This window comes from Vipera ursinii (assembly GCF_947247035.1).
Source record: "Vipera ursinii genome assembly, chromosome: 1".
In the NCBI taxonomy this organism is placed as follows: domain Eukaryota; kingdom Metazoa; phylum Chordata; class Lepidosauria; order Squamata; family Viperidae; genus Vipera; species Vipera ursinii.
Window position 1 is genome coordinate 7,383,722 of NC_139512.1, and position 18,814 is coordinate 7,402,535.

An 18,814-nucleotide genomic window follows, 5' to 3' on the forward strand; every position below is an offset into this window, starting at 1 on the left:
CAACCCTAAGGTTTTTTTTTCTAATCATCAAAACCACAGATCATGAGTGCATTTTTCCCCATTTCAGGCAACAAGTCCATAAGGGTTCCTAGTCAGCCATAAACATAAGAACGTATAATTTTTTTCCCTAGTCAGAAGTTAGTTTAACCATCTCCACAAGTTCCACCATCTTCATTAGCCATCCCTCCGTTGTTGGTAGCGCTGAGCCTTTCCAGTTTTGAGCCTATAATAGTCTTGCTACAGTTAACATATATAAAAACAAAATTCCATGACTTTTTTTTCTAGATGCTTGTCCATTAGGACCAAAAGAAAAGCCTCTGATTTCAGTTGGACTTTAACTTTTAAAAACCTTTGCATTAATATGTCTTTCTATACAATTTTTTAAGCTTTTTGGCATGTCCACTAAATATGATAACATGTCCGTTAGCATTGTTCACATTTTTGGCAAAGATTTCTGCAAAGCCTTTTAATAGAATTTGTTACCTGGAACAGGTGCTACAAGATTTCGGATTTTGGGCACTATACGCTAACACATTTCTCCTACAGTGTCAAGAAATACTATAATGCTTGCTTAACTAAAGATGCCCATGATGTCTGTGGAGGGAATTTAATTTTTTTATGTGCCTTGTAAATGCTTATGCCAAGGACATTGAAAGCCCCTAAATATCTCTACCTTTGCTTGTAAAAATCTGTGTATTGAGCCACAATAGCTTAAGCCATGTTCCCCCGTGACATTACACCTGGTGTTGTAGCATTAAAAAGTAAAAGAATGGTCTTTGATTCACAAACAGTGTGTCTTCATACCATTTTCCAAAGCACTGATGATCGGTACTTCACAACTCTCTGTTCAAAATGAAATGCAGAGTCCCATTGTTAGAATTACAATCAGTTGGATCTGCATTCACATTTAAAAGTCTGATTACCTAGCATAACACAGTGTTATTTTCCAGACAAAGGGACACAAGATTCCTACAGCTTGTTATCAGGGTTAAACAATGGATAGCCAATGATCAAATCAAAGCTGTCTGGATGACCTTAGGCCAGTCAGTGTCTCTCAGCCCAACTCACCTTAAAGGGTTTTTGTGGGGAAAATTGGAGGGGAGAGGTGCATTAGGTATGTTCACCTTGAGTCATTTATGGGGGGGGGAGATAAAGGAACGATATAAATAAATGCTAAATAAAAATAAAATATAGGTGTGGTGATCTTCAGTCTCTGTAGCTCTATGAAAGAACTTCGTTGAAAAGTCTCTGGTGCCGCTTGTTCTTGCCAGCAGAAGACCACTGGCTCATTGTAACTTGCTAACTTTAATAAAACAGTGTTAATCTTCCCAACTTCTTAATCCCTTAGCTGAGTTTTTCCAACACATGCCCCCCTCCTTCAAAGTTAATTGTGCAGGAAAAGGTTTCAAGTTGCTTATGCGAAGTCACCAATAAAATTGTTGAGCAAGTGCTCCAATACCGGAGCACTTTTAAGAAGAGACTGGACAACCATTTGTCTGAAATAGTACAGGTAGTCCTCGACTTACGTCCACAATTGAGCCTTAAATTTCTGTTGCTGAGTGAGGCAGTTGTTAACGTGAGTTTTACAACCTTTCTTCCCACAGTTGTTAGGTGAATCACCCGAGTTGTTAAGTTAGTAACACGGTTGTTAAGTGAATCTGCCTTCCCCATTGACTTTGCTTGTCAGAAGGCCGCAAAAGGGAATCGCATGACCCTGGGACGCTGCAACCGTGATAAATACATGCCAGTTACCAAGGAGCTGAAATTTGACCATGGGGATGCTGCAGTGGTCGTAAGTGTGAAAAATGGTCATCAGTCCCTTTTTCCAGTGCTGTTGTAAGTTTGGTCACTAAATGAACTGTTGTAAATAGAGGACTACCTGTATATGGTTTCCTGTTTGAGCAGGGGATTGGACTAGAAGACCTCCAAGGTCCTTTCCAACTCTGTTATGAGCCGTGGTGGTGCAGGGGTTAGAATGCAGCATTGCAGGCTAATTCTGCCGACTGCCAGCAGTTCGATCCTGACTGGCTCAAGGTTGACTCAGGTTTCCATCCTTCCGAAGTCCGTAAAATGAGGACCCAGGTTGTTGTAGGCAGTAGGCTGACTCTATTAACTGCTTAGAGAGTGCTGTGAAGCACTGTGAAGTGGCATATAGGTCTTACGTGCTATTGCTCTTCTGAAATGAGGTCTCCTTGCTTTCATCTGTCATTGTCATCCTTATATGGCATTTGTTAGAGCACTTCCTTTTTTGTGGAGGTCATTAAGTGAATCCACAGTTTGCTATTGGCTGGTTTTTGCTGGAAACCAGAAGTAAACATCAGTTTCTGACAAAAGCTTCATAAATCGCAGTCATGTAACCACAGGGTGCTGGAAACGGCTGTTAATGCAGGGCATTGCCAAGCACCCAAATGTGTTCCCATGACTGCGTGGGAAGGTAACTTTGGAACCAGGTCATAAGTAGCTTCTTGGGGATCCACTGAGTGCTAAGTGACTGGTCATAAGTCAGGAACTACCTGTACTCTTTTTGTCTAACCGAGAGTAGTAAACTCCTACAGAAAGACTTGGATATTTCCCTTTGGTATGTATCCATCCTTACCTTACAGACCGTTCAGCTATGTTCTTGCTTTCTCAAACATCCTATTAGTTTATCAAAATATAAAATGCAAAGTACAAAGAAAAATGAAAATAAGGGAAGAAGAGGGGAAGAGATAAATGTGTAGGGAAAAGGGGGAAAGAAAATGAGAAGCATTGGCTTCCAACTGCTGTTGGTGCAGTAGAAGAAGGTAGTAACATAAAACCTCAACTTTTTACTTTTATACAATAATCTATACCAGTGGTGGCGAACCTATGGCACACGTGCCAGAGGGGGCACTCTGAGCCCTCTGTGGGTGCACACACCTCGCTCTTTGGCTATGTTTTTGCAGGAAAAAGCCATTTCTCAAGCCCCCTTCCTAGCTAAAACAAGCTTCTGGAGCGAGCGCGCTGTTTTCAGCTTTGAATCATATCAAATCTGACACCAGAAACAGACTAACAGATGACCTGAGTGCTGCACGTGTTGCTCTCAAACTTACAAAGTATAAGCCAAGGTTAGACAAATTATCAGCATGCGTACAACAGCAAAAATCACGTTAATTGTTCCAAAGCATAACAAAGGCAAACTTTTACCTTTCAGTAAAAAATGGTTTGTATCATTGAAAGCTTTGATACTGTATTTTTCTTTTTAAGACAAAAGATGTTAATGTATGAGTTGTTTTTTTTTCTAAACTAAAACCTCAGTATTCGGATTAAATTGCCGTGTTGGCACTTTGCGATAAAGAAGTAGGTTTTGGGTTGCAGTTTGGGCACTCGGTCTCTAAAAGGTTCGCCATCACTGATCTATACTAGCCATTTCTATAACAAACCAATGTAATCAGCAAAACCCAAAATCAATTATTTTTTTCCCCAGCTCAAGCACAAAGTCCAAAAGCGGTTCCCAAGTAGAAACAAAATTAACGGTGTTCTTTTCTTTAAGCAAAGCGGTCGATTTAGCACCGTTTAGCTATCTTCTTGTAGCAACAGGAACAATTCTGGTTCAGATCCGTGGCAGACTTGGGGACATACCAGCAAAACCTGAATGAACCGGTGGAGAATTACCATGAACCTCAGCCATGCTCAGGTTGTAGCCATCCCTGTGCTTAAGCAGCTGGGATCTTAATATAGCCTTGCAAGAGGGAGCCAGCTGGGGATGCGGCTGCTTTTTTAAAATTTCCTGCTCCTCAAGTTTCACTCTCAGTCCTGTAAACATTTTCATTTTGCTTCAGGAGAGGAATTTACAACAAGGCAGGACCAGATGATGGGGTGAACTGGAAAGGAGGGCAAAGCGGGGATAGAGAAATAACCCCCCCCCCAATGCTTGTCTTGCTTAGGCTGGGGGAAAGAATGTGATTGTTCATCTAATAGGCTGAGATAATGTGCATTGGAAAAAGGGTGATATTTGACATAAAAGAGAGTCCAGTAGCTCCTATCAAGTTCTGGATTCTGTAAACAGGATTGGGACTACTGTATACAATTAATCCGTTCAACATTGCTCCTGGCTTTTAAATCTATCCTTTTATTATTTGTATTGAAAGGGACAACAAAGCGAAGAAAAAGAAAGACGTTGGGGTAGGGGTGCATACAAGACAGCGTGCCTAGATGCATATCCCATCCTAACCCTAAACACAGCAGTTGTATTACACCAGGGGTCTTCAAACTTGGCCCTTTTATGACTTGTGGACTTCAACTCCCAGAATTCCTGGCTGAGGAATTCTGGGAGTTGAAGTCCACAAGTCAATAAAAGGGCCAAGTTTGAAGACCCCTGCATTACACTAATAAGCAACTAACGCTTGTTTAAAGAAGTTTGTTTAAAGGTTTTCCGAGGTCAAACTCAACTCCTAGAGTAAGGAGGTTTCTTTAAGGCTTTTCTCATTTTGATGAGTTTTATTAATGTGTTTTATTAAGATTGGCAGTTTGTACAACCTGAGGCAAACAAAATTGACCCAAATCTTTTGAGATTGCCAGATTTTGTGTGATTTCGGCAGCTTGTCGTGGCCTCTCTTCTACAATAGCCTATAGTCCAGGTAGTCCTCAACGTATGATCACAGTTTCAGCCCAAAATATATATTGCTACGTGAGGCAGTTGTTAAGTGAGTTTTGCCCTATTTTGCAACCTATCTTGCCACAGTTGTTAGGGGAAATCACTGCAGTTGTTAACGTTACTAAGATGGTTGTTAAATGAATCTGGCTTCCCCATTGACTTTTGTTGTGACTCCGGGACACTGCAATCATCATAAATATGAGTCAGTTGCCAAGCATCTGAATTTTGATCATTAGGGATGCTGCAGTGGTCATTAGTGTGAAAAATGGATATGTGTCACTTTTTCAGTGCCGTTGTAACTTCGAACGGTCACTAAACAAAGGGTTGTAAATACAAAAGCAGTCAAAACAGAGTAAATAACCAATTGCAGCTCTCTCACTCCCAAAATACTTCAGGGCGATTAGTTGAGCGGTGACCTTTGTGGCAAAGCCTGCTTTGAATCTCTTGGTCCAGTTCCAGTATTCTGGACAATTGGCTCCAGCAATTTCAGAGACGCTTCAAGGCATCAGAGGCTTCCTGCAGCAAATGTCTTTTTTTAATATATTCTCACTTATCTAATAATCCAAGCTGGTATTCCAATTTAATTCTTTACGTAACATTATAAAGCAGCGGAGTAGCATTAGCAATGAAGACAACACACTGCTTGTTGGCTGCCGGAAAGCCAGTTCCGGGATTAAATAAAATACGAAAAGGGCGTACGTTGGAGAGATGGGTGACATATTAAGCCGAAAAAGGAAATTGTCCTAAAAAGAAAAAGTTCAGAGATGGAGATCTCCTATATACAGGCAGTCTTCCACTTAACAACGCATGTGTTACAACACAATTGGGACCAGAATTTCTGCTGCTAAGCAAGGTAGCTGTTAAATGAATTCTGCCCGATTTCGCAATCTGTTTTGCTGTGATTGTTAAGCAAATCACTGCAGCTGTTAGTGAACTAACATGGTTAAGCAAATCCAGGTTTCCTCCATTGACTTGGCTTGTCAGAAGCTGGGTGGGAAGGTTACAAATGGTGATCAAATGACTCTGGGTTGCTGCAGCCGGCATAAATACATGCCAGTTGCCAAGCACTTGACTTTGGATCACATGGCCATGGGAAGGCTGCAGTGGTTGTAAGTGTGAGGACCAGTTGTAGATCACTTTTTTCAGTTGTGTTGCAAATTCAAATATTCACTAAGTGAACGGTTGTAAGTCAAGGACTACTAGCAATCCTAATTAATCTATCTTTCCTGTAGGCGTAAGATCACTGTCCAAAAATCTTCATTTGGGGCAGCCTGCTCTGATCCTGACCTCCAAGAGAAGCTTTTGGGAGAACATAGAAGTAATGCAGTAATTGCAATAAAATCAGCATGTCTCAGCTTGTGTATTTTTTCCCCTTTCCTTTTTCGGTAGTGCAAGCAGTATCATTAAGGCATAAAATGACATCTACAGATTCTGTTTGCACTGGCAAAAAATAATAATAATTCCACGCATGCAAGGTAAGACATGCTGATTTTAAGCATTTAGGGGTTTTTTTTTTCAAAGAAGGCAAATATTGCTGGTAATTCTATGGGAGCATCCGTGTCATTTTCTTGGCCAAAGTACAAAGTGCTTTGTGGTTATATTATATTCCTGGTTGATTTTTTTTTACTTCCCAGTTTAGCCTAAAGCCACAGGTGTCTTCCATGCGAGAATGAATTGGGGTTCAACCCTGTGTTGAGTCTTTTTGAATCAAAGTTGCCTCCGTGCTGCCTCCTGAGCTTAGGCTGTTTTATAAGGAAAAGTTTCCTGTTAAATATAACTGAGCTACTGTTGCATGTTGAAACTCAAATCCTTTGGCCACCTAATGAGAAGGAAGGACTCACTGGAGAAGAGCCTAATGCTGGGAAAGATTGAGGGCAAGAGAAGAAGGGGACGACCGAGAATGAGGTGGCTGGATGGAGTCACTGAAGCAGGAGGCGTGAGCTTAAATGGACTCCAGAAGATGGTAGAGGACAGGAAGGCCTGGAGGAACGTTGTCCATGGGGTCGCGATGGGTCGGACACGACTTCGCAGCTAACAACAACTGTTGCATGAATGCATTGCTTATATTCAGCACAGGCATTTATTCCTCTGGAGTCCCTGGTGCTCTCTGAGCTTGGTTGTTAGCTGATGGCGCTACTTACAGGTAGTCCTCGACTTACAACAGTTCATTTAGTGACCGCTCAAAATTACAAAGGCACTGAAAAAAGCGACTTACTACCACTTTTGACACGACCCTTGCAGCATCCCCACGATCACGTGATCCAAATTCAGACACTTGGCAACTGATTGGTATTTATGACGTTTGCAGTGCCCCCCCCCCGGGGGTGGGAGCGGTCATGTGATTGCCTTTTGTGACCTGACAAGCTAAGTCAATGGGGAAGCCAGATTCACTTAACAACCGGGTTGCTAACTTAACTGCAGCGATTCACTTAACAACTCTGGCACGAGAGCTCACAAAATGGGGCAAAACTCACTTAGCAAATGTCTCACTTAGCAACATACGTTTTCGGCTCGCTTGTGATTGTAAGTCGAGGACTACCTGTAGTTAGATAATGAAACATCTGCAGGCAAACAGCTGTGAGAGCACCGGGGATTCCACAGTTCAACCTGATCTAGAGATTCTTTTCGATTGGAACAATTAATTCCTTTTATTACCACTGCTATTGTCCCAAAGGGGCTTTTTCAAGAGGCAACTGGACTTTCTTGTTTTTCTTTGAAGATGTTTTGCTTCTCATCCAAGAAGTTTCTTCAACTCTGGATGAGCTTCAGCCCTGGATGAAGTTTCTTGGAGGAGAAGCGAAATGTCTTCAAAGAAAAACAAAGAAAATCCAGTTGCCTCTTGAAAAAGCCCCTTTGGGACAACCGTGACCTGGGTGACTGAGAATCTCCGTAGACTTTGCTATTATTACGATATGCAGGAAATCTTTGATTTACAACCATTGATTTAGTAACAGTTTGACGTTACGTCACTGAAAAAACTGGCACATAACCGTTTTTTGCACTTACGAGCATGGTCATGTGATCAGAATTCGGATGCCTGGCAACCGGCATGTATTTATGATGGTTGCAGTGTCCTGGTTTTATGTGATCCCCTTCTGCAACCTCCTGACAAGCAGAAGTCAATGGGGAAGCCAGATTCACTTAACAACCGTGTTACTATTATTATTATTATTATTATTATTATTATTATTATTATTATTATTATTATTATTAATTTGATTTATATACCGCCCTTCTCCCGAAGGACTTAGGGCGGTGTACAGGGCAATAAATATATTAAAAATACAAGATACAAAAGTTAAGAAAAATTAAATATTGTGCCCGATACAATAAAATTAATTAAAATCAATATTAAAAAACCCCAACCCATCAGACCAGGCCGGCTTGTTCAAATAAATAAGTTTTCAGATCACGGCAGAAGAAGCGAAGGTCGGGAGCCATCCAGAGCTCAACCGGTAGGCGGTTCCAAAGGTCTGGCATGCCCACAGAGAACGCCCTCCCCCTGGGGGTCGCCAGTCGACATTCTCTGACCGGCGGCACCCTGAGGAGGCCCTCTCTGTGGGAGCGCACTGGACGAAGGAAAGTTGACGCTGGCAGCAGGTGCTCCCGTAAGTAATCCGGACCCATGCCATTTAGGGCTTTATAGGTCATCACCAGCACCTTGAATCTCACCCGGAGGGCAACTGGAAGCCAATGCAGCTCACGGAGCAGAGGTGTAACATGGGAGTATCGGGAGGCCCCCAACACAACTCGTGCGGCTGCATTCTGCACCAGCTGAAGCCTCCGAGTGGTCCTCAAGGGCAGCCCCATGACTAACTTAGCACTTGCCGTGATTCACTTAACAGCGTTGTAAAATGGGGCAAAGCTCTCTTTGCAACTGTCTTGCTTAGCAACAGAAATTTTGGGCTCAATTGTGGTCGGACCTCGAGGACTTACCTATATCAACAGGTGTAATGCTCTCTCAGGTGGGAGCCAATGGGAGCCCCCAGTTGTAAATGAAGAGTTGAAGATCAGAGATCACCTGGTCCCACTGATCTTGTTCTCTCTTTTAGCCCATCGCTGAGTGGTGTCACTTACCCCCCAAGGATGCTGCTAAGATGCCTGAAAGTGCCTGGAAACTGTCTTTCTATTGCATCTCCTGGTTGTATGGCACTTACTTGCTCTTCTTTGCTGGATACCCCTTTTTCCATGATCCACCTTCGGTCTTTTATGGTATGGTAAGCATTGTGGCCATATTGGGGGTGGGTGGGAAAGCTTTTATTTAGAGCAGGGATGTCCAACCTTGGAACTTTAAGACTTGTGGACTTCAACTCCCAGAATTCCTCAGCCAGCCATGCTGGCTGGGGAATTCTGGGAATTGAAGTCCACGAGTCTTAAAGTTCCAAGGTTGGACATCCTTGATTTAGCAAATGTGATGTTGGTTCATTTACATGGTAAATGAGCCTAGTGCTGCCTCCCCGTATAATGTAACCCAGGAATCTGGAAGGATAGCTTCAGAAACCTTGTGTATTTCATCTGACGTGCTTCAGGAGAGTTCTTTCATTTTAGGCGCTTTGCAGCAAGATTTTGAAGCAGAAACATAATTGTGTTTTTTTTAAAAAAAAAAAAGTTTGCAATTTAGTCTTTGGAGGTCAAACATTTTTAAAGTGACGTTTTTGCCAGGGCAAGGTGCTTGATTTCTTTAAAAAAAAAAACCAACCGTCTCTTTTTAACTGTAAACTGCTAAAGATTTGCAGAGATACAAATTAGATAAATATTTCACAAAGGTGTTTTTTTTTAAAGTTGGCAATGCCATTCTTTTGCTTAAGAGTAGACAAAGGAGGGTTAATATAGGATTTTATACGAGTCGCCTTCTAGAAATGTTAGGTTTCCAGTGAGATGAGGCTGCTTAGTTGAGGATGGGATTTGTAGTACAGTTTGGAAGTGGCCTGTGAGTCTGAAAGGAATGAAACCAAATGTCCTTTGTTCAGGAAAAAACTATTCATTTAATGTAGAAGTTTGATAAACAAATTAATAAAATTGACATTTCTGAAGATAATCTCAGTACCAATGCTGTATGTTTGATGCTGTAATAAATTTGTGGACATCAATTTTAAAAGCTAATACTCCCTAGAGTCCTATTACTTACTATAAGTTTCTTTGCATAATGAATTAAAATAACTATTTATTGTAATAGTAAAGAAAGCTTTGCCTGAAGTCATAAAAAAGAAATCTAACACATTTCTGAGGTGAATAAGGGATCTGTTGTTGTCTTAAATAGTTTTTTTTCCTTTAAAAAAGCTGTGGGTTTATGTTTTCAGACAGTGACATCATCCATTGATTTTTTTTCCTCCCCAGAATCCAAAATATGACTGAATTCTTGTAATTTTCATCTCTCCTGTCACTAGATCTTAATTGCAGACCTCTTGACCACAATGCTGGACTCAGCTTTTATGGATTAGCTGGTCTGACAAGCTCAAAAGCTTCTACCTGTAGACCCTGACTTATGACCGTAAACAGAGCCTGATCATCACAGTTGTAGAACGGGTCAGTCGGGACTGTGATTGATGTGATTTTGCTACCTTTTTTGCCGTGGTCATTTAGACAGGAGTGGTCATTAAGCGACCCACATTGTTCGCTATTAGCAACAGTTTTGCCAAAAATCAAAAGCAAATGCTGGTTTTTAGCAAAACCAAAGTGTGGTCATCTGACTTCAGTGAGGGGCAACAGTTAGAACTTCAAATCCAGGTTGTAAGTAGCCCCAAGGTAGGTCCGTCCTAACTTCGAATGGTCACTCAGCAAATCGGTCGTAAGTTGAGGACTATCTGTACCTACATTCGCAAACTATTTGTTTGGTCCTGATCAAAGCAATTGTCTGACAGGAGACTTTGCTGTCGAACGACAGCCTGTCGGGCCTGCTCACACCCATCGCGCCAGCTCAGCTCCTTGCTCTGTTGTGTAATTCTGAACTTTTTGGATGCTGCAGCTGTCTGGACCTCACCTTTTCTTCTTTTTCTGCCCGGTGTTCCAGATTGGGAAAAGGGAATGGAGGTGCCCTTGGATATTGCACTCACCTACCTGATACAAGGCGGCTTTTATGCCCATTCTATCTATGCCACCCTTTACATGGATGCCTGGCGCAAGGATTCAGTCGTCATGCTCATTCACCACGTGGTTACCCTGACACTCATCGTGTTCTCCTATATTTTCAGGTAATTCTCAAGGCTTTCATCCATTGGCTGCTCTGCTGCCAGCTGACTGTCTTCATTGGCTGAGCTTCGGTGATGTCACAGGATGTTCACAGTACAGGTAGACCTCGACTTACAACCACAAGTGAGGCCCAAATTTTTCCCAAAATATGAGCCTGTTGCTAAATGTCTGGATTTTGATCGTGATCGTGGGGAAGCTGCAACCGTCATAAATGTGGGGAAAAAATGGTCATAGGTCCGGTTTCCCCCCCCCAGTACTGTTGTAACTTTGAATGATCACTAAACGAATGGTTGTAAGTCAAGGACTACGTGTATAGGGGAGATAATTCCAGCCCCCCCTTTATTTAAACAAGATTGTAGCTCAGAGGAGATCAAGACAATTAATTGCCCAGGTGTGACTGCACCAGGGACGTAGGGCATCCCCTCATTTTGTAACCAGGACAGACTATAGTCCTCAACTTATAACCTTAACTGAGCCCAGAATTACAGTCATAAGGCATGCTTGTCATTAAGCAGGTTACCCCACAGTGTTTTCAATTTCGTGACCTTATGTTGTGTGGTCGTTACGCAGACACCAGGGTCATTAAGCAAACTCATTGTATTCAGTGGGCGTTTTTTGCAGAGTAAACCCAATCAGTTGTAAGTCGAGGACTACCTGTATTCTAATGCAAAACTCCCATTTGCCGAGGCCAGTTCTAGCATGACCAACACTGCAACAGTTATATTGTTCTTTTTAAAACCTGTCCAATAAGATGCGCTGACATGATTTTTATCTGGATCGCTGGAGGAAGAAAAGAAACAGCGTGCCTCTCGCATCCAGGGCCAGCTGAACTGAAATGCTTGGATCTTTTGCGTGGATAATAATGACGCTTTACTCTTGCTCACAGATTCCACAACGTTGGGATTCTTGTACTCTTCCTTCATGACTTTAGTGACATCCAGCTGGAGTTTACCAAACTCAATGTTTACTTCAAGTACCGGGGTGGTGTTTACCACCGTTTAAACGACACCATTTCTAATGCCGGCTGCGTCTCCTTCAGCCTTAGTTGGTGAGTCTGGTTCTGTCAGCCCTCATTTGAGGGCTGATCCTCAGATCTACAGGGACCCAGCCTGGAATTGGAGTGGAATATGTGGTACCCTCCTCAGTGTACCGTCGGCTAGACAATGTCGGCTGGTGACCCCCAGGGGGAGGGCCTTCTCTGTGGGAGTGCCAGCCCTGAGCTTCGAATGGCCCCAGATCTCCAGTCCTTTCCCCGTGGCCTCTTTTCCACCTGGCTGACCTGGACTGACAGGGACTTTAATTATGTTTTTAATTTTTAACTCTTTAATTTTAATTTTTATTTATTCTACAGGGGCCTTTAATTTTTATTTTTATTTTAACTTCTGTATTTATTGTACGTTGTTGTTGTTATCCGCCCTGAGTCCTTCAGGAGATAGGGCGGCATATAAGTCCCAATAGTAAATAAATAAATAAATAAATTATTGCAGGTAGTCCTTGATTTACGACCACAATTGAACCCCAATTTTCTGTTGCTCGGCAAGAGAGTTATTAAGTGAGTTTTGTCCCATTTTACCCCCTTTCTTGCCACAGTTGTTGAAGTGAATCACTCCAGTTGTTAACTTAGTAACACGGTTGTTAAGTGAATCTGGCTTCCCCATTGACTTCTGCTTGTCAGAAGGTCGCAGCAGATGATAATGTGACTCTGGGACACGGCAACCGTCATAAATACGAGCCAGTTGCCAAGCATCTGAATTTTGATCCTATTACCAGGGGGATGTCGCAATGGTTGTAAGCGTGAAAAACGGTTATCGGTCAATTTTTTTTCAGTGCTATAGTAACTTTGAATGGTCACTAAATGAATGGTTGTAAGTCAAGGACTACCTGTATTTGGCTGTTGACTCTTCTGTGGAGCATGGTGGCCCCATCTTCTGCCCCTTTTAAGATAGACTGCTCTTAAGGAAAAAGCTTTCTGGTAGCTGCAACTGTCACCAGTCTTTAATTCCATCAAAAGCCCAAACCTGCCTGTGAATGTTTGGGAAGAAGAATAGAGCAGAAAGTCACAGACGTGACAATGCAACAGCGGTTGTTGAAACAAGAACGTTAATTAAGCCAAGTAAATAGAGAATGCATGAGAAGGAAGCTGGGAATTTGCTGGGGTATACAGCAAGGAGGGGATGTGATGGCTTTATGGTTAAGACAAGTGGGCTTGTGGGCTGGAAAGTCGACAGCCCAGGCTCAAGATCCGAGCGCCATGCAACAGGGTGACCACCCACTCTGGTCCCAGCTCCTGCCCACCTAACAGTTTGAAAGCATGCAAACGCAAGTAGATAAATAGGTACCAGTTCGGTGAAAAGTTAACCGTATTCAGTGCACTTCATAACTACAGAAGCATTTTCGGACAACACTGGCTCTCTTGGCTAAGAAACAGATGAGCACCGTTCCCTAGGATTGGACACCACTGAGCAAGGGAAATTGTTACCTTTGCCTTTATAGTAAGGAGATGAAGGAAAATAGGCTTTTATAATTGATGTCAGCCCTTCGGGGTAGGTCAGGTAAGGAAATCTTGACTCCACAAGTTCAGCTCGTTGGCCGCTTGGATCAAGCTACGACCCCTCTCAATAAATAGTAGCCAGAGAAAAACCTAAGTCCTGTTCCAAAATTAAAACCTCTTTATGGTTTAAATCAGGGGTGTCCAACCTTGGCAACTTGAAGGCTTGTGGAAATTCAACTCCCAGAATTTCCCTAGCCAGCATGACTGGCTAGCAATTTCTGAGACTTGAAGTCCACAAGTCTTCAAGTTGCTCAGGTTTGGACACTCCTGGTTTAAATCTCTGCCTGAATGTTACAGCTTTCTTCTTAAATTTGGCAAACCACCATATGCAATGTAGGTTTGATCCACCTCTTGCCTTTTAACCGAATAAAACCTGGACTCCTATCACCTTGGCAGGCTTTTACCTGCAAGATTGCTTATTTTAATTAGCAACAGGCATGTGTGCAGAGACGTCCCCGTCCTGGTCTAAATTTGCTTCTGCTACTCTGCTGTCCTTTTCCAGGTTCTGGTTCCGTTTGTACTGGTTCCCCTTGAAGGTGCTTTATGCGACCTGCCACACCAGCCTCCAGTCTGTCCCCAATATCCCATTTTACTTCTTCTTCAACGTGCTGCTGTTTATCCTCACGCTGATGAATATCTATTGGTTCCTGGTAAGTAAAGGGCTCCTGTCAGTGGCTGGTCCAGCATTTACCAGCTCTGCTCCAAGCAACGTGAAGTACAGGTAGTCCCTGACTTATTACCATTCATTTAATGGCCATTCAAAGTTACAACAGCACTAAAAAAGTGACTTACGACCAGTTCTCATATGTATGACTGTTGCAACATTCCAGGATGCTTGGTATGATGATGGTGGTGGTAATGGTGGTGATGGTGATTGATGTTCTTGTTGGAAGGGACCTTGGAAGTCATCTAGTCCAACCCCCTGCTAAGGCAGAAAAGCCTATACCATTTCAGACAAACGGCTGTCCATTCTCTTCTTAAAAATTTCCAGTGTTGGAGCATTCACAGCTTCTGGAGGCCGGTAGTTCCACTGATTAATTGTTCTCACTGTCAGGTAATTTCTCCTTAGTTGCTTCTCTCCTTGACTAGTTTCCACCCATTGCTTCTTCTCCTGCCTTCAGGTCCTTTGGAGAATAGCTTGACTCTTCTTTCTGGCAGCGCCTGGGATATTGGAACACTGCTATTATGTCCCCCCTCGTCCTTCTCTTCATTAAACTAGATATACCCAATTCTAGCAACCGTTCCTTATATGTTTCCTAGTGTTCTGTTCCAGCCTACGACCGGCCCTGTTTGTGTGTCAGGGACAACCCCTTCTTCCTTTAAACAATCAATAGGCTGAAAAAACCAACCCAAATTTATTTATAGTTCAAACAAAAAGGCAACAGAATATTTCCTTCAATAAATGATTCAAAATATGAAACGAGTTAACAAACACGAGTCAAACAGATTAGCAAGAACAGACCAGGATTCCCTTAGAATGTCTCCAAATGGTTGCCTTCAGCAACCAGCCCCGTCCACACCTTCCCCTTTTATTATCAGTCCCAAGGCGTGGCTTCTCACTGCCTTCTCCTCCTCTCACTGAGTTGCCTCATTGATTTTCTCTGCTCTGCTCTGCTCTGCTGGATTGCCTTCTGCTTCTAGCGTCTCTGAACAGATTCAGCTGTGACTCTTCTGAGTCCAACACCTCGTACTCACACAGCTGAGCCTCATGAGGAACATGACTGGAGGGGCCAGGCTGAGAGTCCTGCAGTGCATCAGAGCCTCCCTCTGACACCAAAGGCTCTCCAAAGCCCTCCTCCTCCTCCTCAGATTCATCAGACTCAGCTGCTGGGAGCACAGGCTGACACTGAATCACAACACCTAGGGAGCTTCTGACAAGCAAAGTCAGTGCTGGGATGATTCACTTAACAACTGTAGTGATTTGCTTAACAACCATGGCTCAATTGTTGTAAGTTGAGGACTACTTGTAGTGGTGAAGGTGCCGATTAAGATTGGGAAGACTCAGGTTTGAACTCCCTTCAGCCAGGGAAGCTCCTGAGATAATTGGGGCCTCAGTCCAGCCTACTTCAGAGGGATTGTTGTAGGAAAAAATAAATACACACACACACACACACACTAATTTGATTCCTCAAATAAAGGAGGGGATATGCATGGCTTTATACATCTTCTCCTTTCTAAAGATTCTGAGTGATTTACAAGCAGAAAATGCAATAACATCCAAAGCTATCTGCATTGATAAATCCAGGTCAGCAAAGTAGACTTCCAGACAAAAGTCACTGCTAAACATGCAAAAATTCAACTAAACATAATCATTTTATCCATTGTGTGGAAGGTTATTAGCAAAGGAATCAGGTGTGTCCTGTCCCATGCAGAGAGTGTTGCTGGGTTCCATGTGAAACAGGCAAAAATTAACTCAGTGGATAGATCATGCAAATTACTTTTATTCTCAGGCATCCTCAAATCAATAACTCACGGTTACAGCAGAGGTTCTTCTGGAATACAGGTTGTAATCTTGACCCATCGCATAGGTAAAAGAATAATGGATTTCCCCATCCTGTGTAAATGTTACATGCTGATATGGAGCTCGTGGCTAGGATTCATGCAGAGATGACAAAAAACCCTGGCACAGTAGCCAGGATGTCCTGTAATAAACTTTGAGGCTCTTCCCACTGACTAGCTAAGATATAGGACTAACTAACAACTAGACTACATTTCCCAGAAGCCATCTCTTAAGCAAAGAGCGTTAACCCTTTAAATGCTAAATGCTCTAACACAGTTCTTAATTCCTAAGCTAGCTACAATCTGGTCCAGCACAAGGTGCATCATTAGGAGCCAGTTGTTCCAGCACTTTGGGACCACTATTGAGAATATCTGCTATAAACTCTATATTCATTTTACCCCTCTTGGGGCCGAGATCCTACACATCTGCTGAACTCCAGTAATAATAAAAAAAATATTTATTAACTTGTATGCTACCCAACTCTCAATGATTCGGGGTGGCTTACAGAAGTGAACCAAGAAAGTACTATAAAATTAACAAGAAATAGATAAGTTTCCCGCCCTGCTCTACAGCCTGGGTGAAGAACTTATGGCTTTTTGGCTGTTCTAAATGACACAGATTTTGGCGGGAACCTTTTTCCAGAGGGTAGGCACTGCCACAGAGAAGGCGTGCTTCCAAGGTCCTGAGAGAGAGCTTGTGTGTGTGCTTTTGTGTGCGTGGTGTAGTCCTATTAAATATAATTGTGCTCTTCATGGGCCTTTTACAGGTAGTCCTTGACCTACAGCCACAATTGAGCCCATTTCTGTTGCCAAGCGAGACAGTTGTTAAGTGAGTTTTTGCCCCATTTTATGACCTTCCTCGCCACAGTTGTTAAGTGAATCACTGCACTTGTTAAGTTAACCTGGTTGTTAAGTGCATCTGGCTTCCCCTTTGACTTTGCTTGTCAGAAGGTCTCGAAAGGGGATCAACACAATCCCAGGACACTGCAACCATCATAAATATGAAGCAGTGTCCAAGCATCCAAATTTTGTTCAGGTGACCATGGGGATGTTATAGCGGTCGTCAGTGTGAAAAAAATGGTCCTAACTCACTTTTTTTTCAGTGCCGTTGTAACTTTTGACTAGTCACTAAAAGAATTGTTGTAAGTTGAGGGCTACCTGTAGTATACTGTTTTTATTTCATCGGTCAGTTGTTTTAAATTCACATGGTTTTACATAGAACTACTGTTCCCAGAGAAAGAAACCTGACATGTGTCTGGCCTTTGATCCAGTTTTCTCCGGATCACACATTATCCTCGCTTCAGCCCTGTGAAATTAGCTAGGCCAGAGGAAGGCAACCTTGGCTCTTTTATGACTCATGGACTTCAACTCCCAGAATTCCTGAGCCAGCATGGCTCAGCTTGGAAACCTCTCCCTTTCCCCTCAGCGTAGCTGGCTCAGGAATTCTGGGAGTTGAAGTCCACGAGTCTCATAAAAGAGCCAAGGTTGCCTACCCCTGGGCTAGGCTAAGAGAATCTCCGTACCATTGAATGTAGATCTGAATCTGGGAGTGGATATCCCCATAGGCTAAGTTGATCCGGCAGGCTGTTGAAGCAGGTAAGAGGCCAAAAAGCCTGATGGGAAAATCTGTGATCCAGCCAGCTGATTGGTTCTCCCCTTCTCCTCTCGGCAGTACATCGTCCTTTTTGTGGCCAAGGTTTTGCTGGGAGAAGTGCAGGAGGTGAAGGATGTACGGGAATATGACGCTGATGCTACCTCTAAGAAGACAGGCAGGGAGCTTCATCTCCACAACTCTTGGAAGGAAGGGTAAGGATGTGTAGAAGCGATGGGTTTCTGTTCTTTTCCCTCGGTTTCCTCCTCCTAACAACGGCCAGTCAGTTGCTTCTGAGTGGCATACAGAAACAGCTAAGTTACGACTTGAATCCTGTCCTTAATATCAGGAATGCCAGTACTTTCTCAGTTCCTCCAGATAATGCCCTTAGCAACACCCCAGGTTCAATACAACTAAAAGTTCTCCAAACTTAGTTGCAAATACGGTTCTTTCTGCACAGAAAGAAGAAATAGCGAGGAAGAGTGAATCTATATAGACTGATAAAGCTCCATAAAAAGCATCCCTTCCATTGCGAATTACAATCTAGCTCTGCCCAGATTCCCTCCAATACTTTAGGTCCCTTTTTTTGAGGGGGGAGGGGGAGAAAGATAGTGTTTTTCAACCTCTGTAACTTTAAGGCTGTCTGGGGAATTCTGGGAATTGAAGTCCACATCGCTTTGAAGTTGCTGAGGCTGAGAAACACTGACTTAAGAGCAATGGACTTCACAATCTTATTTGACGCTTTTAACTTCTTGGAGGGAGGACCAAGAATAGAATCAGTTTCGAGTGCCCTTTGTCTTTCTCTTTCTCAGGCAGGCACTTAATAGAAAACAGCCTGCGAAGTTTTTTTAGTGACAGAGTTGCTGCAAATAATGGAGCAGGTGAAGAGGGAAGCAAATGCTGTCGGCATCTCTTACTCAGAAAGTAATTAAAAAAACAAAACGGTAAAATTTAATAGTACCGTGCGCAACCTCAAAATTAAAAACCAGAGATTCAATTTCGCTCTGCCGTAAATAAAAGCAGTTGGGGGAAACCAGTCATTGGGTCTATTAGGCTAAGCAGGAAAGCCTAAAATAATATGAGCAGAAATCTCTCTGAGTGACCTAGCCACAGACAGACTTGCAGAATGGAATGGAGAATTGGGCAACAGAGAGGATTAAGCACATGTAGGAGAAATGCCAAATGGTGGAAAGCCTGTAACTCGGAGCCAAAGACTCAGCCCTCTTTACGCTTTTCCTGAAAGGCAGAATTGACGTACATCAACAGCTATTTCAGGATCCAAATACACCGCACATGCCTTGGATTGAGGCCTTATGTATTTCAGGCATGGACCTTATGAATTATGAACTTCCCTTCTGTTCCATTCATG

At 42.9% G+C, this 18,814-nt stretch overlaps 1 protein-coding gene across 1 annotated transcript in view; it reads left to right on the forward strand.

The window, feature by feature from the left end:
• CERS1 (ceramide synthase 1) overlaps positions 1-18,814 on the forward strand; it is a gene marked incomplete at its 5' end in the record, with an annotated part of 35,878 nt that overhangs the window by 13,461 nt on the left and 3,603 nt on the right. Inside the window, 5 exons of the mRNA XM_083364454.1 lie at positions 8,668-8,827; positions 10,626-10,806; positions 11,691-11,852; positions 13,858-14,005; positions 17,527-17,660. Of these exons, the coding sequence (XP_083220580.1) occupies positions 8,668-8,827; positions 10,626-10,806; positions 11,691-11,852; positions 13,858-14,005; positions 17,527-17,660 (785 nt within the window). The remainder of the gene's footprint in view (positions 1-8,667; positions 8,828-10,625; positions 10,807-11,690; positions 11,853-13,857; positions 14,006-17,526; positions 17,661-18,814) is intronic.